This window comes from Bufo gargarizans, chromosome 1, assembly GCF_014858855.1.
Source record: "Bufo gargarizans isolate SCDJY-AF-19 chromosome 1, ASM1485885v1, whole genome shotgun sequence".
Taxonomy (NCBI): Eukaryota; Metazoa; Chordata; class Amphibia; order Anura; family Bufonidae; genus Bufo; species Bufo gargarizans.
Genome location: NC_058080.1, coordinates 350,720,160 through 350,744,511, shown reverse-complemented (window position 1 = coordinate 350,744,511; position 24,352 = coordinate 350,720,160). Strand labels below are relative to the sequence as shown.

The window sequence follows — 24,352 nt, the reverse complement described above, 5'->3', positions numbered from 1 at the left end:
AGTGCATAGCAATATATTGATAACAGTGCTGTATAGCCATGTTTTATCATGCTTAAATTTGTTGTTATATCAAAAGCATAGTAATGAGGATGTGTGATCCAGATTCTCTCTCCCATATTGAAAACCCTTAAATTAAAACTTAGTCTGCAGTTAAAGCACATCTTGTTTGTTTCATTTCAAATCCATTGTGGTGGTGTATAGAGCCCAAAATTTTAGATTTGTGTTGATGTCCTAATATTTTTGGACCTGACTGTATGTACAGTGTTTTTGGTCTTCTTTCATGGGGACTAGGATCTATTATGTCCTGATCATGTGATGGACACACATGCGTCCAGCTCGTTGTAGACACTGCTCTAAGTTACTGTTATGAGCCACTTGATTTTTAACTACTGGTTATAAATAGTGAAGGTTCTTAAGGATCTTAAACACTTGATGAATTGGTACAAAACAAGAAGTAAATAACTGAATTAAAGAATAAGTGCACAACTGAGGTACAAGGTTCTGCACCAAGAACATTATATGAAAAATTAAAGGGGTTTTCCCCTCTGAAAGGGAGACCTGCAGCTCCCTCACAGCATAGCAAACACACCGCCGTACATTGTATAGTGACTGCGCTTGGTGCCAGGCATATTTACTTGAATGGGACTGAGCTAAACAAAGGAAATGTGACCAATGAATGTGTTGTCATTTGCCTAGGAATGTGGGGATGCAGGGAGTCAGACCCCAAATGATGAGATATTGATGACCTATCCTAAGAATAGCTTATCAATATTTTACTACCAGAAAAACTGTTTAACCTTGCCAGTTGCCGATGCTAATGTGAACTTTAACTCTTTTCAAACCCCATTTTCTTATTTAATCTAAGTCTAAAGACAATTACCTTAAAGGGAACCTGTCATCAACTTTATGCTGACCCGACTGAGTGTTGCATAAATTAGTGACAAATTACTCAGGAGCTAAAAGTGGTTGCCGAGAATCAGCATCATAACAATCGCAGCCCGGGCCTGGAAAAGAGTCAAATCTACTTGAGAAGAGTAATGGTTATTCAAAATCTCCTGCATGACTTAATAGGATGTAAGATTACTTCAGTCAGCTGCCCAACCAACCCAACTACCCTCTCCTCCCAAGAAACACTCAAAAGCCAACGTCTTGGTATAAATGGCTGTAGCAGCCCGTTTATTAGACAAATAAATAACTTTTTCAACTTTTCTTTTAGTGATCACAATCATAAACACATAAACACATAAATCAAATTACAATAAATTCCAACACATTGAGAAAGGATCCTAGAAGGCAACCCAAGCAAGCTGCGCTCTTCACTCCACATCTCCACTTGATTTCCACCTTACCCTTGGCCGCAGTCACCGACCCAAAGGTACCAAATCCTCCAAATTATATCTCCATCCACCCCTGTAGGCATTTTAGCCCAAACAGGAGCCCCAGCCATCAGCTTACCTAACCTGATGAGATGCACGCTCCAACGTGTCATGCACCTCTTAAACATTGTATTGCCTTCCAGGACCCTCTATTAACCGGCCACAGACGAACACATGTGACACCTCACCTGTGGACGTCCCGCCACACTCTCAAAGCTGTCTCAAGACCATCCTGCAGCCCAGAAGCCCTCAAATCCATACCCACATCATTAAGGTGCACACCATCAGCCATCAAGAATTGAGACGAAGCAGCCTCCAACTCCCGATGTCGCACCACAAATCCATCCTGGCGCCGAACGAAACGACCCACCTCTTTATTGAGCTTCGCCCGCGCCTTATTAATCCGTTCCACAGACCTCGCAAACTGCCACGACCTTCTAGCAACCACTTCGGACCAAACCACCAACAAATCCGGAAACTCTCCCAACAAACGCAACAGATCCAACTTGATGTCCCGTATCACATCCTGTGAGCGACGAACACCTAAGTCGTTACCCCCGACATGCAAAACTAAAATATTGGGAGGCCTATCCAACAACGCGAAGGCATGGAATTCAGGCAACACCCGACCCCACAACATCCCCCTTACACCAATCCACCGCACTTGCAACTCCTCCGGCCGAAAACCCAACTGCCTTCCATTTCTCCGCACATCAGCTCTCAATGCTCCCCAGTGGACGTACGAATGGCCTAGAATCCACGCCAAGCACGAAGAGGACCCGAAAAAACAAAACACACACAATGAGCCTCGCCCCCCAACATGCAATCACAAACCACACTTTCCACTACATATGAGGGCGAATATAACCCCTAAAGCAGTCCGATTCCCACCGGCCAATACGCTTAATAACCACGTCACTTAGACCCCACCTAGCCGCCTCAGTCGCCGCTCCTATCCTGAACGAATGAGAAGCAAATTCCTTGGCCGGATGGCCAGCAGCCGTCAGACACCGCCTGAATATCGCCACGAACTGAAAACGGGACAACGCCATGCCATTCAGGTGCACCAAAAAGGAACCCGCTACATCCGGTCGTAATGCCAAAAACTCCGCCACACACCGCACAGGGCACAGCACGGACCCAACCAATGGGCGCAACACCACGCAAACCCCTCTACCGATCTGATCAGTTTTCGACCTTCGCAAAACACAACGCACACCTCCCTCATCCAAACAAACGTCATCCCACAACAGTCCGCCTCCACGCACGCTACTCGCCACCAGCTCAGAAACTCTAAAGTCCCCGAAGAAAGCCAGAGAAAAAGCGGCCCGAAACAAACACACCTCATACGAAGACTCACAAACCGTACCCACCTGCTCCCACAACTGCTGCAACACCGAAAAAGACACCGGACGTCTAGTATCCTTCCTAACAGCGCTGCGCCGATAACCCTTCAGCGCCTGCCGCACTAAGAAGCTCCTGGACACATCCGCCAGACCACGCAAACGCAACCAAAAAGCAACAGCCGCCACCCTTTTGGACGCTACCGAGAAAGACGCTCCAGAGCTATAAGATAAACCCACAAAATACACCAACAACACCTGAAAATCCTCCGCAACTACGCAACCGCCAACCTGATCCACCAACCGTTCCCAATGCGACCACACAGAAGAATAAGCCGCCCACGTACTCCTACTCACGGACCGCCTAATCAGATCTGATGAGACCCCAAGGCCACGCTCCAGAGCCACTGAGGACAGGACAGACCCTCCGCGTCCGCGCCCGGCACCAAACTGCGAAAACGGTCCCACTGGAAACGAGAAAGAGAATCAGCAATGGAATTACTAACACCAGGAACATGCACTGCCACAAAACACGCATTCAATCTTAACCCTCTGAGAACCAAATGCCGAAGCAACTGCACAACAGGAGGTGAACTAGCCGACTGACTGTTGACCGCCTGCACCACACCCAAATTATCACAACAAAAGCGCACACGCTTATTTCGTAACAGCTCTCCCCACAATTCAGTTGCCAACACAATGGGGAACAATTCCAACAGCGCCAGATTACCCAACAGTCCGGCCCCCCTCCACTCCTCAGGCCACGGACCCGCACACCATTGCCCTTGACAAAAAGCACCGTACCCGCACGAACCCGACGCATCCGTAAACAATTCCAGATCCGCGCTAGCCACCGATGCCTCCATCCACATCGAACGACCATTAAACTCCACCAAAAAACGCTCCCAAACTTCAAGATCCGCACGAACCTCCGCAGACAACCGCAAGAAATGAAAAGGCACCCTCACACCCGCTGTCGCCATCGCCAAGCGCCGACAGAACACACGACCCATGGGCAAAATTCTGCAAGCAAAATTCAATTTCCCCAAAACCGACTGCACACGACGCAACTGTACTTTCTTCGCCCTACGCAGGAAAGCCACCTCACTGCGCAAATCAATCAACCTTATCCTCTGGCAACCTGCACTCCATTGCCACGCTGTCAATCACAATACCGAAAAACTTGACCGACGTGGCAGGCCCCACCGTCTTCTCCGCCGCCAACGGCACACCAAAGCGAGCCGCCACCCGCTCCATTGTGCGTAGCAAAACTGAACAAACCCGCGACCCAGCCGGACCCAAAAATAAAAAATCGTCCAGATAGTGTAACACAGAATTCCAACCTGCCTCCTGCTTCACAACCCATTCTAAAAATGAACTAAACATCTCAAACAATGAACAAGAAATTGCGCAACCCATCGGTAAACAACAATCAACATAAAACTGCCCCTCCCATTTAAAACCAAGCAAATGAAAACTGTCCGGATGAATAGGCAACAAACGGAAAGCCGCCTCAATGTCAGTTTTCGCTAACAACGCCCCATACCCAAAACGTTGCACCCACCGCACAGCTTCATCAAATGATGTATACGACACAGAACACAACTCGTCATCAATACCGTCGTTAACCGAACCCCCTGCAGGAAATGACAGATCGTGAATAAGCCGAAACTTGTTAGGCTCCTTTTTAGGCACCAACCCCAACGGAGACACCCACAAACCCGGCAACGGACAACCTACAAACGGGCCCGCTATTCTACCAGCAAACACTTCCTTTGCAATCTTCTCAGAAACTACCGCCGGGTTAGACAATGCCGAAGCCAAGTTGCGATCCGCAACCGCCACCCCCTCCGAAACACACGGGATCCTAAAACCAGCTAACAACAACTCCGCCGCCCCCCTATTTGGATACCTCTCTAGAAAAGGCTCCATCTCGACCACCTTCACCGGGGTCACCCCTTTTCTGCACAGCCTCAAATCCCTTACCTTTTTCCCGCTTAAAACACCGTGACAAGCTGTGTGCCCTGCCGCAACCGGAGCATTCATGCTTAAACCTGCAATCAGCCAAGTACTTGCAGTACCCCTCATTAAACTGCCAACAGCACCCTTTTTTATGTCCACCACTAAATTCTGCTGCCGAGGAACCCCCGGCCGCACCCCGAAAGGGCTGGCTGCCCCCTTTAGGAGCGGACATCAGCCGCATCCATAAGCTGATGTCCTTGTGGTCCCACCTAATACTAGGCCGGACCGCCTTCCGCTAACGAAACTGCTAGTCGTACCTAAGCCAGGCCACCCCCCCATATGTCCTATACGCCTCCCCAACTGCGTCCATGTAGCAGAAAAGCGCCGAACAGTGCTCAGGCGCCTTCTCCCCTACCACACTCGCCAAGATAGCAAAAGCCTGCAGCCAATTCAGAAAAGTGCACGGAATAAGCCTGAACCGCCGCTTCTCCTCCTCCTCCCTTTTGCTCTCATCCAACCGCACCCTATCCAACTGAAACTTCTCCAACGGAAGCAACGAAAATATCTCCACATACTCGTCCTTCCAAATCTTCTCCCTAACCTCCGGCTTCAAGTGCGCTCCCAACGGCCCCTCAAAGCACACGTACACTTCCCCTCTCGCAGCATCCCCCAACCTAACGTCTTCCCCAATTCTTCCCTTACTACTCACGTCTGCCACCACGGCACCCACCGAAGTACTCACCGCCGTAGCAGGCGCAACACCAGGCCCTATCACACTAGATTGTCCGCCACTCCCAACCTCAGGCCCAGACGCCCACACCGCCGTAGGGGAAGCAGCAGCCTCAGTACCCAAACGCGAAATAAGAGACAACATACCCGCCAGCAATTCCTGCGCCAAACTCTCTGACCCTACCTTACCTAACTGCCCCCCCGCAACCCCCGACCCGCCACCACCCGGAGCCTGACACGAAGATCTCTCACCTGGCTGACCATGGGGTAACCTCCCAGTCGCCGCAGACCGCTCCGGAACATCACTTGGCGCCACCACGAACGTAGATAAAGAAGACGATGGACCGACACCCGACGCGACCACCGACCTGTCGTCCGCTCCAGTCCTCCACGGAGAGCTCCCCTTATTCCAACATCGAAGCAGAATGGAGACCCCTACCACCGTCCACGTGGCCGGGTCGCAAATCCAATGACGCGTCGCTCCCAAGCCCACCCGACGGCGGCCGCAATCCCATCTCCGCACTGGTCACTGCGTCCACTCCGCCACCCCTTGACCCACTGGCCCGATGGCCAGTGGCCGCATTACGTCCCATTGCAGCTGTAACGCCTGCCTGCTGCACTGGGGGCGGGGCCAGACCAGAACCCCCAGCCAGCGATCCGTCACTCATCCATCTGCCTGCAATACCCAGGCCAGCCACTGGTGTTGCTGTGTCCGCCGAACGCTCCTCCAGCTGCGACAGTACAGAATGCTGCCGGCTTCCAGGACCAGGCCGCAGCGCTCCCACCTCCACAGACGCCTCCACAGCCGGAAAGCCCTCACCGCAGGAGCGTGAGGCCGCAGCACCCGACGTCCTCCCCTCCGATCGCCTGCCCACCGCTGATGCAGGTAAGCCGCCAGGACCATCGCTCACAACGCCAGGGACATCTTGCGCCGGACAGGCCTCCTCCCTCTGCGACCCCCCCCCCTGCCGGGCAAGGGACGAACGGCGGGAACTAACCCGCCCCTCTCCCGCAGGCGCCCGACGAGGTGTTGCATTACGACCGCTACGCCTACCAGCCGCCACCGGATCAGCCCTAACCTGCCTCCCAGGGACAGCTCTCATGGGGCTCAGCACACGCCGCCGTACCCGGGGGGTCGCCTCAGGACTCGCCGCCGCCGGGCCCTAACCCTCCCCACTACCGCAGCCGGAGGCGCCGCAGGCGCCGCCATAGCTGCCTGCAAACTCTGCTGAATCAACTCAGGCCCATGCCGCTCCGCCGCGGCCCTGACCGCAGCCATCATTTGTTCTAAGGCAGACATGATACCGCAGCCCCTAACTCACCGCAATGCCCCGGACACTGGTATAGATCCCACCCCCACTCCAGATAATATACAGCCCGTGAATTACAAACTCCACCTACTAATTTTAACCCTGCGGACACCTCAACCTGTAATTCACCACTAACCCTTTACTGCCTGAATACTTCCCCCTAAGTCAAGCTTCACTTCGCTACTGTCTGCGCCCCGCTCCGTTGCTCTACCTCTCATCCATCCGCTCAGTTCTAGGAGAGAACTGAGATGGCAGTTCTCTCCTAGACAGAAAGAGAGAAAACTAGGTAGAAGACTGTCAGTTATCAGCAGGTGCACAGGGGGAGCAGGGATTTATGAATAACCATGACTCTTCTCAGGTAGTGGTGACTCTTTTCCAGGCCTAGTCTGCAATGGTTGTGATGTTGGTTCTCAGCAACCACTTACTTTTAGCTTATAAAAGAGATCACTGAAATCAACTCGCCTGTCTCTACTTTACACTGCCGTTAGTATGGGCAGCATAAAGATGATGACAGGTACCCTTTAAACTAAAAGCATGGGTAGTAGGACAGACTGTTTGCTAGGGATGTGTTGCCTGCCAAAGTAACTCAAATCTGTATTGGCACTGTGTTAATGCACAGATGTTGAAAGCAGCTTGGCAGAAATCACACCATGCATCTCAGACTGCTGGATTAATCCAATTTTTATTTTTAAAAAAATAGAACACTCATAACCAAAACAAAAGAAGTGATGTCCTGATACAAACTGAAGATGGTACAAATACAGACATGTTACATTGACTGTTTACTATGGTCTTTGACAGTGTGAAGTTTATCAGTAAGATACAGTATGTGCATAGTCTGGAGGAACTGGAGCAAATAATTCCTATGGAGAATGTACATATCCCTGAATGCGTCTTACAGTAAGTTAAGAATATATTGTAAATTAAATGTTATATATGGACTTAATTTCCTTCTGTATTTAAAGTAGTATCCTTTTATTTCTCTGTTTTTCTCTGTTTTACTAAACTAAAGGATTGGTTTGGTAAAAGAAAATCAAACATCAAATATTTTAAAACTATACTTTGAAATGTAATATTATTGCCAAGTTGTAGTTCTCCGTTGTCATAGTAACATAGGGGGTCATTAACAAACAGATATACCCCCCTTTCTGGCATATATCTGTCACAAATTGCAGCACAAAGGTTATTTGCACCACAATCTTCCCCTTTTCGGCCACACGCCAAGTCTAAAAAAGGGGTCGTGGTGTAGGTGGGCCCATCTCGTGTATCATTTTCTGCAGCATTTATCATTTTCGTCTGCGCCTCTACATAATTTGGGTGGATGAACCGCCAGCACAGAAGGGACGAAGACCAGCGTCGCCAGTCTCATAAATGCCCTCCATAGTATGATAGGCTGAAAAAAGACATCCATCCATCCAGTTCAGTCTGTTATCCTGCAAGTTGATCAAGAGGAAGACAAAAATCCACTGTAAGGTAAAAGCCAATTTTTCTCATTTAAAGGGAACCTGTCACCGGGATTTTGTGTATAGAGCTGAGGACATGGGCTGCTAGATGGCCACTAGCACATCCGTAATACCCAGTCCCCATAGCTCTGTGTGCTTTTATTGTGTAAAAAAAAAAATATATATATTTGATACATATGCAAATTAACCTGAGATGAGTCCTGTCCCTGAGAGGAGTCCAGCGTGAAGGAGCCCAACACCGCCCCGCATCCTCAGAATCTGCTCCTTGCTCCCCGAGGTCAGAAAGCTAGAGCGCCGTAATCTCGCAATGCGCGAGCTAGCGCATGCGCAGGGTCATCCTAGTGTTCCTTCCCTGTGCTGGCATCAGCCTCAGGGAATGAACTGCGCATGCGCTAGCTCGCGCATCACGAGATTTCGGAGCTCTAGCTTTCTGACGTCGGGGAGCAAGGAAGAGATTCTAAAGATGCGGGGCAGTGCTGGGCTCCTTCACGCTGGACTCATCTCAGGGACAGGACTCATCTCAGGTTAATTTGCATATGTATCAAATATTATTTTTTTTACACAATAAAAGCACACCGAGCTATGGGGACTGGGTATTGCAGATGTGCTAGCGGCCATCTAGCAACCAATGGCCTCAGCTCTATAGACAAAATCCCACTGACAGGTTCCCTTTAGGCTCCATTCACACGTCCGCAAAATGGGTCCGCATCCTTTCCGCAATTTTGCGGAAAGGGTGCGAACCCATTCATTCTCTATGGGGACGGAATGTGCTGTCCGCATCCACATTTGCGGATCCGCACTTCCGCATCCGTGCTTCAGTTTCCGCAAAAAAATAGAACATGTCCTATTCTTGTCCGCAATTGCGGACAAGAACAGGCATATTCTATTATGTCGGCAATGTGCGGTCCGCAAAATGCGGAAAGCACATTGCAGCTTTCCGTGTTTTGCGGATCCGTGTCTCCGTGTATCCGCAAAACACATTGCGGACGTGTGAATACAGCCTTAAGGGGAAAAAATTCCTTCCCGACTCCAATCAGATATAAGGCTACTTTCCCATCTGCGCTTTGTATTCCAGTTTTAAAATCCTGCAGAGGACCTCAAAACCGGAGTAAAACACTTCCATTTTGTCTCCATTCATTGTCAATAGAGACAAAGTAGATCAGAATGCATTCCGTTCTGGTTTGTTCATTTGTGTGACCAGCCACAAAACCACTGCAAGCTATGGTTTTGTGTCCGGTCTGTGAAACGGAACAAATCAGATCTGGCTCTGAAAACAATGTAAGTCAATGGTGCTGTTTTTGGATCCTAAAAAAAAAACATATCTATCACCCATTGACTTACATTATTTTTAGTGAGGGATCTAGTATGTTTCAACTGCATACTAATGGAATGTATGAATACTAATGGTATGTATGCATCTGGATGTATTAAATCGAACAGAATCGTTTTGTTCCGGGTTTTGAGATCCTCTGCCGGATCTCAAAACCAGAATACAAAGCGCAGATGTTGAAGTTGCCTAACACCCTGGATCAACAACCCTTCTTCAGAAATGTAATAACTAATGCTGGGTGAAGCCATCCCCTGTGATGTCACACCCTTATAAAACCCTCATCCCGCCTGGTCTCCACAATTGTCCTGTGAGCTGAGCATAGGGAGAGATGTGGCACGCGCTCATGTGCTAAAGACAGGGTGGCTGACAACAAGAGAAGAATATTGGGGACGGAGATTTCAGGGAGACTTATCCTGCGTCAGTTTTTTTTATTTATTTATTCCTACATCAGCCGTAAGATATGTAATTCAATAACAATCAAATGGAATCCTTTATTATTCCAGTGCCAGTGTGCCAACCAGTACCATCCAGTCTGCACCCCCTTGGGGGAGGGGCAGGTTTTAATGGTGACCATCCTCATCTTTTGCTGGCTTTACTACTTCTAAATAATTCTTCAAAGTCTCCATGTCCTAGAAAAGTCAGTATGAGACAGAGAGAGGAGGAACTGGATGTTCCTGATGACCTATTTTTATTGATATTAAATGATGTGGAAAAGGAGGAAAAGCAGATGGCAGAAGAAGGGCTCCCACCTGTAGAGCAGGAGAGCTGGGGTTGGTGAAGTGGGTATGCCAGAGCTGATTAATATTCTGTGTTTACTATCAACCGGCAGGCCAGAAGAGCAATGATATGCATATTGTGATCCCAACCTAACCAGCCAAACCACATACCAGCAACAGCTCCTGTTTAAAGGATAACTGTCGTATATTTTTTGGGGGGAGTATTGGATTGTGGTGATTAATATCACCTTGGTGGCCCTATTTCAACTTTTCACTGTGCATTCAATTACCCCTTAATTCCACATTTTTGTTCCCTGTACTGCCTACTTTTACCTCTGCTTAAAATAGGGTTGCTAGGGATGGTCCTCTCTGTTGAAGGACGGAGGACGCAGCGTGCAAGGTCACATTCCGGACAGCCAGGGACTGTAAGTAAATAATTAAAGCCAGGTCCTCCCCAGCAGCTGATAACAGTGCCTGGGCTGTGTGCACTTCTCCCTGTCCCTGCGCTTGGCAGACGCTCCCTCACTCAGCAGAGCTGGACAATGCAGCGCAGACCAGGGAAGGGAGATCTGCCGTCTGCTCAGTGTATAAATGAAAGCAACATGTGGTAAGAGGACCCCTTTGTGCTGCAGGAGATTAACCCTTTAGGGGGGAGGGCTCTGGTTACTGACACTTTTGGGGGGCTATTGTTACTGGCTAGTGAGGGCAGGCGGGATTAGCCTCAGGGTGAGGGCAGTGGCGGCCATCTTAACTGAATAGTGAGATTGCAGTTTTATGCAGACTGGTTGCTAAGGGCTGAATCTTATTAAATATGGGGTAAGTCAGTCTAATAGTAACTGATTCTGGAATATCATGTTATTAGTAACTACATATATGAAAATTGAAATTAGGGTCTAAACAGTTATCCTTTAAAGATGCATTAAAGGTGCCATGCAGCCATTAATAATCAAGACTGACTACACACTGTGGTCTTCATTATTACATGAAAGGCAGCTGGCGGGCTATTTGGCCACGTGGTTCCTCACTGCAGCATGGCCGCTCTGTATATCCTCTAGGCAGAGTGACCTGGAGGATATACATGATTTATAGCAATTTATGACCAATTTGAAACAAATCGAATTTCTTGACTAACTTCAGCAAAGTTGCCACATCAAAACTTTGCTCATCTCTAACTATAACCTATAATATTATTACGCTCCAGAAATACATACAAGCCCCTCTTAAACTCTTTTAGTGAACTCACCATCACCACCTCCTCAGGCAGAGAGTTCTATTGTCTCACTTTTCTTACTGTAAAGAATCCTCTTCTATGTTTGTGTAGAAACCTTCTTTTCTCTAGGCGCAGAGGATGTCCCCGCGTCAGTCAGTCCTGGAGATAAATAGATTATGGGAGAGATCTCTATACTGACCCCTGAGATATTTATATATAGTTATTAGATCTCCCCTCAGTTATCTTTTTTCCAAACTGAATAACCCTAATTTTGATCATCTTTCAGGGTGCTGTAGTCCACCCATTCCAGTTATTACTTTAGTTATCCTCCTCTGAACCCTCTCCAGCTCTGCTATGTCTGCCTTGTTCATAGGAGACCAGAACTGTACACAGTACTCCATGTGTGGTCTGACTAGTGATTTGTAAAGTGGCAGGAATACGTTCTCATCACGTGCATAATCTTATTAGCAGGACCGTCTTTAATATTGGTTGGACCCTGGGCAAGAATTTACTTGGGCCCCCTGGATCCCGCCCTCCCGACCCGCCCGCACTTTGCTGTACTTGCTATACAGCAGCACTTACCTGTCACGTCCAGGGCCTCCAGGTGATGTCTCCTCTCTGTCATCATCTTCTCTGTAGATCTTCTCCACTCGGTCTGGACAACTTCTCTCAGCCGCCTCGTCTCTGCAGAGTGTGACACACATACATCTTAGCTTCCTCACATTCTATCATTATCCCCCAACTGGAGTCCCCACAGTCTTATCCTGCTGCTTGCTGTGCCCCCCCCCCTCCCCCCAGGAGTGTAGCTATAGGGGGTGCAGAGGTAGCAGTCGCTACTGGGCCCAGGAGCATGAAGGGGCCCAAGGACACTTGTGCCGCATAAGAAGACACACAAAGCACTGAGAGAAGGGGGGTCCAAGCTGAACTCTTGCACTGGAGCCCATGAGCCTTTAGTTACGCCCCCCCCCCCCCCCCAATACTATCCTGAAGAAACATTACTGCCCCCATAGTAATAGTGCTCCTCATAGTCCCACCAATAGTAATTCCCTTCTAGAATGCCCTCATTAGTAACACTGCCCCAACCGTGATAATGCTCCTCAACAATGCCCCCATTATTAGAAGAGCCTTCCCATATTATTAATACCCTCACAGAGTCCCTAGTAGAAACAAGGCCCCCTATTGTTCCCCCAGTGGTGATAAAGCTCCCTACAGACCCCTCTAGTAATAAGACCCCCATAGTGCACTTAGTAGAAATGAGGCGGATCTATAAGAGCCTCCTATAGAGCCCCCAGTAGTAATAAGACCGCCTATAATGTCCCCTGGATCTGCAGTGCCCCCTGCAGTTATAATACCCCCTCCACCATACAGTCCCATGTAAATAACATCACCTCCTCCCCAGCCGCCTCCAACGCACAATCCAATGTAAACATCACCCCCTATGGCTACTTTCACACTTGCGTTCGTGCGGATCTGTCCTGTACTCGGATCTGCACCGATAATACAAACGAATGCATCCGTTCAGGACCGATCCGTTTGTATTAGATTTGAATTTTTAAGGCTACTTTCACACTTGCGTTCAGAGCGGATCCGTCTGGTGTCTGCACAGATGGATCCGCTCCTATAATGCAGATGATGGGATCCGTTCAGAACGGATCTGTCTGCATTATAGTTTAGAAAAAATTCTAAGTGTGAAAGTTGCTCAGACGGATCCGTCCAGACTTTACATTGAATACATTGAAAGTCAATGGGGGACGGATCCGTTTGAAAATTGAGCCATATTGTGTCAACTTCAAACGGATCCGTCCCCATTGACTTGCATTGTAAGTCTGGACGGATCCGTTTGCCTCCGCACGGCCAGGCGGACACCCGAGCGCTGCAAGCATCATTCAGGTGTCCGCCTGCTGAGCGAAGCGGAGGCTGAACGGTGCAAGACTGATGCATTCTGAGCGGATCCGCATCCACTCAGAATGCATTAGGGCTGGACGGATCCGTTCGGGGCCACTTGTGAGAGCCTTCAAACCGAACTCACAAACGGAGCCCCGAACGCTAGTGTGAAAGTAGCCTAAGTCCCAATACGGATCCGTCCTGATTTACATTGAAAGTCAATGGGGGACGGATCCGCTTACAATTGCACCATTTTGTGTCAATGCAAAGGGATCCGTCCCCATTTACTTACATTGTAAGTCAGGACGGATCCGTTTGGCTCCGCAAGGCCATACGGACACAAAAACGCTGCTTGCAGCATTTTGGGGTCCGTCTCCAAAATGGAACGGAGGGCCATACGGAGCTGAACAAATGCATTCTGAATGGATCCGCATCCATTCAGAATGCATTGGGGTTAAACCGATGCATTTGGGGCTGCTTGTGAGAGCCTTGAAATGGATCTCACAAGCGGATCCCCAAACGCAAGTGTGAGCGTAGCCAAAACATTAAGTCCCATGTACATAAACATCATTCCCCCCCCCCCATCCACTTTCCACATACAGTCCCATGTCAATAACATCCCTCCCTTCAGCCCTAACATACATCCCAGTTAAATAACTACAACTCCCAGCATTGCTCTGCCTCTCCCTTCACTTACCTCTCCAGTCCTGATATACAGACATCAGCATTAGGCTCCTAGTACTCCTCTTCACTCCAGTCGAAGCCTGCACTGGTCACATGATGGTGACATCATCCAGGTCATCCTATCACAGCCTGTTTTGCTGATCACATGACCTGTGATGTCACCAAAGGTCCTTCGCCTCTTCACAGTGTATTAGATTCAATTGTATTGCCGTTCTGTGTACGGCAATACAGTTGTATCTAGCAGGCAGGCAGGACATTCGGGGCCTGGGACAAAACATCCGGGGCCCAGGCCCCGAATGTTTTAACCTTGCGATGCCCACTAGTGAATGGGAGTCGGGAAACGGAGCTCTCATGGGCCCCCAGGAGCAACTGGGCCCGGGGCAGCTGCCCCTTTTGCCCTGCGGCAAAGACGGCCCTGCTTATTAGCCTTGGCAGCAGCTGCCTGACAATGGATTCTACATTTAAGTTTGCTGTCCACTAAAATTACTAAGGTTTGGTACACATTTGCGGTAAACACATTTACACATTTGCCGGGAACAGCCTGCTGGATCCGTGGATACTGGGCGCAACCATGCACTTCCAGGATACAATCCGGCCCCATTCACTATAATATGGCGAGGAGCAGATGGACAAATACCGCTGCACCTAGCATTTTTTGTCCACCCGCTTCTTTGCATACTTGCCGGGTAGCGGCCGAATCTCTGACAGTCCCCGAAAGAACCTGCTGGATCTGTTTACCACAAATGTGAAACAGGCCTAAGTGCTTTTCCATGTCGGTGTTTCCCAGTGTTTTACCATTTAGTGTATACAGATGACTTGCATTATTCCGTCCCATGTGCATAACCTTACATTTATTAGTGTTAAATCTCATCTGCCAATTCTCAAGTGATGGTGACCCAATCTGAGTGTGTACTGTTAATAACCACCCTCTGTTTTCTATCACCGAGCCAGTTACTTACCCACATACACACATTTTCTCCCAGTCCAACAATCTCATTTTATATACTAGCCTTTTATGTGGCACAGTAACAAATGCTTTGGAGAAGTCAAGATGTTCTATACTTGTCCACAAAACAAACAAGATTGAAATGTTCTAGTCCACAGACTTGTGGATGTGTACAGCAAACGGGTGTGCTGCCCACATCTTTTGCAGCCTCATTGAGATGAATAGGTCCACATCAGATCCACAAAAAATGCAGATGGACTGTGGACACGGGTCCTAAGACTGACAAAATAACAAGCCTGGTTTGCTGGTTGGAGAAATCTAGACTTGTTGTTTGTAGTTGTAACGGACCGTTTCAGCAGACAAGGGGTTAAAATCCGTTCAGGCGATATGCCCCTTTCCGAGATGCAGGCACAGCTACTGCAGAACACCAACCTCCCGAACTGGATACAAAATAGCACTCCAAACTGGAACCTCGCAAATAGCTGTCAGCAGACGAACAGGAAAAGCATCTAATCGGCTTACACTCCTGGCAATCAGTCTCTAACAGCATACAGGGAATTCCCCAATAACGAGACAAGGCTCCGTCTTGAGGGTCAAACAGTGGTCTGATGTGCTGGCACACCCAGCCTGGTTTTTATTACAGTTTGTTGCAGATACAGGACAGATACAACACATCCCCACAATGCATCATGGTTTCCTCCCCTCTGTCTCGGAGACGACCGAAGACAATCCAATTATCTCTCAGGACAAAAGGGAGGTCGCCAATACACATGTGGAGACAACAGGACAGACATCACTATTTAAACACACAATGGGACAATAGAAACACACCCACACAAAATCCTCCCCTCTGCCGATGATGATCATTGAACACAAGGGCGAATATAATTATCAAAGGCAGAGAAATACAGTTTTATAAAACATATCACAGGAACCCCAAAACATGCAATAACCCCATAACCAATATATCCTCGGAACCGGGGGATCTGGGTGAACCACATATCCAAAATTCACCCACATCCGTTCAGTAGTTTGGAAGATACAGTTTTATGCCAGTTACACTGAAAATATAAGAACAGTGTCTGTGAGCTAAAATGGCCGCTATCTATTGTTCTCACCATGTGCTTCATCCAAGCAAGTAAGGCAAATGATGCAATCCAGGGACAGAGGGCTCAGTCCCAAGTGCCTTAAGACCCAATAACTTAAGGGACTATAATCCCAGGGCAGGAGGCTAGCAAACAGCCCCCTCCAAAATACCGTGGCGAGGTTGGTTTCGCCACAGTAGTCATTTCTGTTTTATTATAATTAGCCGAGAAGGTAGCATACATAGAGTAATGTCATATTTTACGGCATAGAGTATAAAATGTTATTTTAGTATTTCTGGGTAAAAATATATTTCTATTTGTTATGGCAGTGGATGTGAAACCACTGATGGGTGTCAACCAACAGATTTGGCTTTGGGCTAATCTTAAGGGCATCATCCTGAATGTCCCCTGGTATTCACCCTTTAACCCTTGTACAGGGATCTGGACTTCACTGTAGGGGAAACACCAGGTTGCTACCTCCTGGAATAGTCTCTGTGTGATTGGCAGCTGACCAATGCTAGTTAGAGACACCATTGGGGGGCACCCTAGGGATCAAGCAAAACTGTAGTCAGAGACGGGCTGAGATCACAGCAGGCAAATTTGAAGCAATCTGATAAACAGACTGAGGTCCAGGCAGGCAGTGAATGATCAATAAGGTCAAGCACAAGTCAAGTCAACAGCAGAAGGTCAGAATCTGGGAAAGGAATCAAAAGGAAGACAGGTCTGGGCAAATGCCTCCAATGTAACACTATTGTTTCCAATTAATGCAATAAAATATAAATTTTAAAGAAAACATAAAGGGGTGTTCCATTGTCTAGATATTGATCAATAACAAATTGGTTGGGGTACAACCTCCTAAATCCCTACCGATCAGCTGTTTTCTGTAGCCACAGTGTCACGGGGCACCAAAGGCGCACTCTGTCTCCCATCAGTCGCAGACCTCCTGCTTAGCTTCGGGAGGGAGGATCTGTGTTTTGCCTCGTTCCCAGGGCGGCTTTGCTAGCTGGGAGGCTCCCTGCTCCTAGGTCTGCCTTCAGCGCCAAGCTGATCACTCGGTGCTCGACTTGTCTGTCTGTCGGTCATGGGACGCTGGCCACGTCACATGACCCTTAGATCCCACTATAAATACAGGCAGCCTGCTGGCCACAGGTTGCCTGTTAATGGTAGGTTCCTGGCTATTTGTTGGACTACTGAATACTCACCTGATCCTGTTCCCTGACGATCCTTTGCCTGCACATCCCTCCTGGTATTGTGACCTCGGTTCCCACCTAACTACTCTTTGCGGACTCCTGGTATTTCTCTACTCTCCTGGTATTTGACCCTGGCTTCTCCTGACCATTCTTTACTTAACCCTTTGTACTGCGTAGCTCTCGGTTCTGACCCGGTCCGTTCACGTTCTGTATTTTGTCTTGTCTGTCTTCCCTGCACATATCCTAAGTAAGGGACTGTCGTCCAGTTGTCCCCTGTCATCAGGACTCGTGAGGCAAGTAGGCAGTGCCATAGGTGAGTGTGGAGCGCAGTGGTCACTATCCTTCCCCCTGTGTGTGTGTGTGGACGTGACCGTTACAGATTAACAGGCCCAATAACCACTGTATCATGAATCCTCTTGTGACTCTGACTGACCATGTCTCTAACCTGACACAGATGGTGCAGGAGCTAGGAGAGAAACTCTGTTCTTTTGAGTTAGGGCAAGGTTCTTCCACTCCTCAGCCCTCCAGTCCACATTTTGAGCCCCAGATCAAGCTCCCAGAGCCCTTTTCTGGAGACCGGAAGAGGTTTCTCTCCTTTAAGGAGAGTTGCAAACTCTACTTCTGTTTGCGCCCCGTGTCCTCCGGTCCCGAGAGCCAACGCGTTGGTATTCTCGTTACCTCCTGGGGCCAGTTGTCTAACTTCTGTGGAGTTTTTTTTTTCAGGCCCTGTGTACCCTCTATGATGAACCAGACAGGGCCCTGGTAGCCGAGATGGCTCTTAGGGCACTGGTTCAGGGCGATCTCCCTGCGGCGGAGTATTGCACCCAATTCAGACGGTGGTGTGTCCCCTCAAGATGGAATGAACCAGCCCTGAAGAGTCAGTTTAGGTTTGGTCTGTCAGATAATTTAAAAGAACAATTAGTTATCAAATTCCAGAGACCTTAGAGGAGATGATGACCCTAGTTGTCCGACGAGTTAGAGAGAGACGACAAGAACGACAGTTCTGTTCTCAGATGGTGGTCTAGCCAGAGTCCTTTTCCAGGGACAACACTGAGGTCTCCACCAAGGAACCCACGCAGGTTGGCATGACCCGGGGTAATCTTCGTTGCAGACGTGGAGAGTGCTTCTACTGTGGAGATCCTGGCCATTGGATCAACAAGTGTCCTAAGAGGGTCCTCTCTGACAAGTCTCCTAAGGAAAGACAACCTAAAGACCAGGTACACCCTTATTTTTCTAAATGTAAGCTTTTGGTATCCATAACAATTTCTCTGGGGGTTAATAAGTGGCCGGGTAAGGACTTTATTGATTCCGGTTCAGCGGCCAGCTTTATTGACTTTGAATATGCTAGTAAATTGGGTATTCCAATGTTTCCTTTACCTACACCTATCCATGTCATGGCTATTGATGCTACTCCCCTGATTGGTGGTATGGTGAGGTCATGTACCTCTGAAATTTCTCTAACCGTGGGTGTGTGCCACTCTGAGAGATGTTCTCTTTTAGTCCTGGAGAACCTACCGGTTGAGGTGGTACTAGGGTTGCCTTGGCTCCGTTTACATAACCCCACAATAGATTGGTCCAAAGGAGAGTTGGTGAAATGGGGACCTAAGTCTGACTCATGCTTATCCATGGTCCAGGCTGGGGTTTCTAATACATTACCCTCAGTTTCAGTATTCTCATCCCCTACTCTAGAGGTTCTACCCTCCATAGACCTTATGATTGCGCCATAGAGCTAATAGAGGGTGCAAAATTTCCTAAAGGGCAAATTTATAATCTTTCCATCTCCGAACGCAAGGCTATGGAAGATTATATTAAGGAGAGCCTTGCTAAAGGGCATATTAGACCTTCAGTCTCTCCAATGGGAGCAGGGTTTTTCTTTGTTAAGAAGGATGGTGGTCTTAGGCCTTGTATTGATTACCGGAGATTAAATAAAATCACTGTCCAAAATAGATACTCTCTCCCATTGATTCCGGATTTATTTAACCAGGTTCTGGGGGCAACCTGGTTTTCCAAGATTGACCTGAAAGGGGCATACAATCTAATCCGAATCAAGGAGGGAGACGAATGGAAGACAGCGTTCAATACTCCGATAAGACACTTTGAATATCAGGTGATGCCTTTTGGACTCAGTAATGCCCCAGCTGTGTTCCAAAACTTAATGAATGATATTCTGAGGGAGTTCTTAGGTAAATTTATTTATTGTCTATCTTGACGACATTTTGATATTCTCCCCTGATTTCGAATCTCATGTGTCTCATGTCAAACAAATATTAGAGGTGTTGAGGGAGAACCAGCTATCCGCTAAGCAAGAGAAATGTGTCTGGTGTACAGGAGATACTGTTTCTAGGGCATGTTCTGACTCCTCATGCCTTTAAGATGGATCTTGGTAAGGTTTTGGCAATTAAGGAGTGGGTAAGGCCTTCATCCTTAAAGGCCTTACAAAGTTTTTTGGGTTTTGCTAATTACTATCGTAAATTTATCATGAATTTTTCTGTAATTGCTAAACCATTGACTGACCTTACTAAGAAAGGGGCGGATTTGGAGAATTGGTCTACCAAGGCCATTTCTTCATTTGAAACATTAAAAAAACATTTAGTAGCGCTCCCATTCTGATCAGGAGAGACCCTTTATTGTGGAGGTGGATGCGTCCGAGGACAGCACAGGAGCAGTCCTTTCACAAGGTCCTGCTAGCCTCACTAACCTGAGACCGTGTGCCGCCTTCTCCAGGAAATTCTCTCCCATGGAGAGAAACTACAACATTGGGAATAGGGAGCTCCTGGCTATTAAATGGGCATTTGAGGAGTGGAGGCATTTTTTGGAGGGGGCAAGGCATCGGGTAACTGTTGTCACATAAAAACCTAATGTTTCTCGAGTCTGCTAAGAGGTTGAATCCCCGGCAAGCCCGATGGGCTCTGTTTTTTACCCGTTTTGATTTCTCCATTACGTTCAGGCTGGGAGGTAAAAATGTGAAGGCAGGTGCATTATCTCGGAGCTTCCATGCTTTTCAACCCACTGAGGCACCGCCTGAATCCATCCTACCAGCAAACATCTTCTTAGCGGCTCTAACCCAGGATATCTCGGCTCGCATTAAGGCTGAACATCTGGCCCCGGCATCCACCCCAAAAGATAAGTTGTTTGTTCTCGTACAATTTCGTCTCCAGCTGTTGGGGGAGTGTCACGATTCTGCCTTTTGTGGACATCCGGGTATTGAGGGCACTAAGGATCTGGTTTCTAGATCTTATTGGTGGCCCACTCTGACCAGGGATGTCAAGTCCTACGTGTAAGCCTGTGAGGTTTGTGCCAGGTCTAAGACACCTAGGACTCGCCCTGCTGGTAACCTACGACCCCTACCCATTCCCAGTAGACCCTGGTCCCATATCTCGCTGGCGGAGGGTAAGACTGTGGTTTGGGTAGTGGTCGATAGGCTTAGCAAGATGGTTCATTTCATTCCCCTGTCTAAACTTCCAAATGCAAAAACCCTGGCGTCTATTTTTGTGAGAGAGATTGTTCGTTTACATGGTTTCTGACAGGGGTGTGCAGTTTGTGTCCAAATTCTGGAGGGCCTTCTGTCAAAGATGTAAAATGTCATTCTTTTTCTTCCGCCTACCATCCTGAGAGTAATGGGCAGACTGAACGCTTTAATCAGTCTGTGGAACAATTCTTGAGGTTGTATGTTGCTGATGACCAGCAATTATGGGTCAAATTCCTTCCGTTGGCTGAATTTGCTTTGAATAACCGTGTCAATTCTTCTGCTGGGGTCTCCCCTTTCTTTTGTAACCATGGTTTTCATCCCCGTTTTCATTCTGGGTCGTCCATCTCCTTGTCTAACCCTGAAGCGGATAAACTGTGCACGGTTTGGGTCCGGGTTCAATTGAACCTAAGGCCGATAGGAGACGTTCCAAGGGGGTGAACTTTCAGGTTGTGGATAAAGTATGGTTGTCCTCCAAGAATCTATCTCTTAAGATAGCTTCTAGAAAATTTGCTCCTAGTTTTATTGGACCGTATAAGATCACGGAGGTGATTAATCGGTATAGTTTAAGTTGGAGCTGCCCGAGTCGTTCCACATTCATAATTTATTTAATAAATCTCTACTTAAAAAGTATTTTGAACCTGTTTTACCGTTGAAAGCCTCCGCCGGTTCTTGTTAGTGATGCTGTTGAGTATGTGGTGTCTAAGATAGTGGATGTCAGGAGAGTGCGTAATTCCTTACAGTACCTGATTCACTGAAAAGGGGTATGGACCCGAAGAGAGATCTTAGGTACCCGCCAGGGAGGTTCATGCTCCTAGACTTGTTAGAAAATTTCATTTAGAACACCCTGAAGGCCATCGCCTGAAGTCTTGGGTCCGGTGGCCCCTCGTAAAAGGGGGGTACTGTCACAAGGCGCCAAAGGCGCACTCTGTCTCCCATCAGCCGCAGACCTGCTGCTTAGCTACGGGAGCGAGGATCTGTGTTTGGCCTCGTTCCCAGGGCGGCTTTGCTAGCTGGGAGGCTCCCTGCTCCTAGTTCTGCCTTGAGCGCCGAGCTGATCACTCTGTGCTCGACTTGTCTGTCAGTCATGTGACACTGGCCACGTCACATGACCCTCAGACCCCACTATAAATACAGGCAGCCTGATGGCCACAGGTTGCCTGTTAATTCTAGGTTCCTGGCTAGTTGTTGGACTACTGAATACTCACCTGATCCTGTTCCCTGACGATCCTTTGCCTGCTCCTCCTGTACTGCGCATCCCTCCTGGTATTGTGACCTCGGCTCCCACCTGACTACTCTTTGTTGACTCCTTTGGTACTTCTCCCACTATCCTGGTATCTGACCCCGGCTTCTCCTGACCATTCTTTGCTTAACCCTTTGTACTGCGTAGCTCTCTTGGTTCTGACTCGGTCTGTTCACGTTCCGTATTTTGTCTTGTCTGTCTTCCCTGCACATATCCTATATAAGGGACTGTCGTCCAGTTGTCCCCTGTAATCAGAACTCATGAGGCAAGTAGGCAGGGCCAGGGGTGAGGGTGGAGCGCAGTGGTCACTATCCTTCCCCCTGTGTGTGTGTGGACGTGACCGTTACACACAGATGCTGGAACCAACACAGTTGAAAGCACAGTTGTGTAGTGGCAGTACTGTGACCTCAAAGTCGCAAACAAATCCAGCACTGCTGGATTTTTTTCAATTCTGGCATCATGGTCGTAAAAACCTTGAGCTATCTTTTCATGGGACAACACTAAAGATATGGCACTTTGATACAATGTAAAGTAGTCAGTGTACAGCTTGCATAAGGGTACTTTCACATTAGCGTTAAAGTTTTCCAGTATTGAGTTCCGTCATAGGGGGCTCAATACTGGAAAAAAACGCTTCAGTTTTGTCCCCATTCATCATCAATGGGGACAAAACTGAAATGAACAGAACGGTATGCTCCAAAATGCATTCCGTTCCATTTAATTGCATTCCCAGACCGGAGAGCAAACCGCAATATGTTGCATTTTCCTTTCCGTCCACTGGATGCGGAGCAAAATGGATCTGTCATGACCCCAATGCAAGTCAATGGGGATGGATCCGTTTTCTCTACCACAATAGAAAACGGATCTGTAGTGTGAAAGTAACCTAACAGTGTAAATTTGGTGTTCCCTCAAAATAGCTCAACACACAGCCATCATAGTGGCAGACCAGGCGACTGCTATTGGGCCCAGGGCAAGAAGGGCCCAGTTGTAGTTGGGATCCTCTCCTCTTCTACTGGAGGTGAAAACTTGTTCAGAACTCTATCCTCCAAAAGGAACAACTTTTAGCAAACAAGGCAGTGGAAAAATGGCCCATGGGTCATTAAAAAGGGTTTAGGCAGAAACCTTTCTGTCCTGTGGGGGGAGGGGGGGGGGGCCTAGTTTGATCCTTGCTATGGTGCCCTTACTTCTCTATGGTGAAAAAAGACAATGCAACAGCACCCTGCATACCAGATAAAGTACAATAATGCCATAGTCACAAAAATTATTATAGTACTAATGCTACGCTTATTTATAAAGTGAGATGCTTGGCCAATGCATTTTGTACAAAACCATCTGAGCCTGTCTGCCGAACGTCATGGCGATCTCTGTAAGACGGGTCCTAACACCATCTGTTATGCGCCATAATGGCCGCAATAAAGTTCAGGAAGTGTTGGATCCAAATGCATTCTGGGTCCACTCTGCCTTTTACCATTTTTGGTGCCATAATGGCCTCCATTACTTACAAGGGATGCAGGTACCAACTTGCATGCCAAGCCCACTCCATACCTTTCCTTGTGGCAGATAGCTTGCAATGAATGTAGTGAGAGCAGGACATTGGCATTTGCATTAGCACTATAATAATTTTTGTGACTATGACATTATTGTACTTTATCTGGTAAGCAGGGTGCTGTTGTATTGTCTTTTTTCCACTATGTTTTTAGCACCTGCGCATTGGGATGTGCTGACTAACCCCCTTGTATTGGCAGACTTACTTCTCTATGTACGCCACTGGCAGCCATTAATGTCTAAATTGCTGGCAACTAAAATGAGTACACCCCTAAGTAAAAATGGCCAAATTGTGCCATTTTGTGTGACTTGTTAGTGTTACAAGGTTTTAGGTGTGAATGGGGAGGTGTGTTAAATGTGGTGTTATCGCTCTCACACTCACTCATACTGGTCACTGGAAGTTTAACATGGCACCTCATGGCATAGAACTCGCTGAGGATCTGAGAAAATAATTGTTGCTCTACATAAAGATGGCCGAGGCTATAAGAAGATTGCCAACAATCTGAAACTGAGCTGCAGCATGGTGGCCAAGACCATACAGAGGTTTATAAAGACAGGTTCCACTCAGAACAGTCCTCCCCATGGTCGACCAAAGAAGTTGAGTGCACATGCTCAGTGTCATATAAGTGCTGCCAGCATTGCTGCAGAGATTAAAGGGGTCCCTGTCAGTGTTCAGACCATACGCCTCACACTGCATCAAATTGGTCTGCATGTTATCCCAGGAGGAAGCCTATTCTAAGGGCTTATGCACACAACAGTATTTTGCATTCAGTATACTGGCTGTCTTTTTAGTTCAGTATGCGGTACATATACTGAACCAATCATTTCAATGGTTCAGCCAAAAAAACTGTTTGTCTCCGTGTGCATTGCGTT

At 47.9% G+C, this 24,352-nt stretch overlaps 1 protein-coding gene across 1 annotated transcript in view; it reads left to right on the top strand.

Moving 5' to 3' along the window:
• ATCAY (ATCAY kinesin light chain interacting caytaxin) overlaps nucleotides 1-24,352 on the top strand; it is a 120,546-nt gene that overhangs the window by 75,547 nt on the left and 20,647 nt on the right. Inside the window, exon 9 of the mRNA XM_044282749.1 lies at nucleotides 7,522-7,620. Coding sequence (XP_044138684.1) covers nucleotides 7,522-7,620 — 99 coding nt within the window. The remainder of the gene's footprint in view (nucleotides 1-7,521; nucleotides 7,621-24,352) is intronic.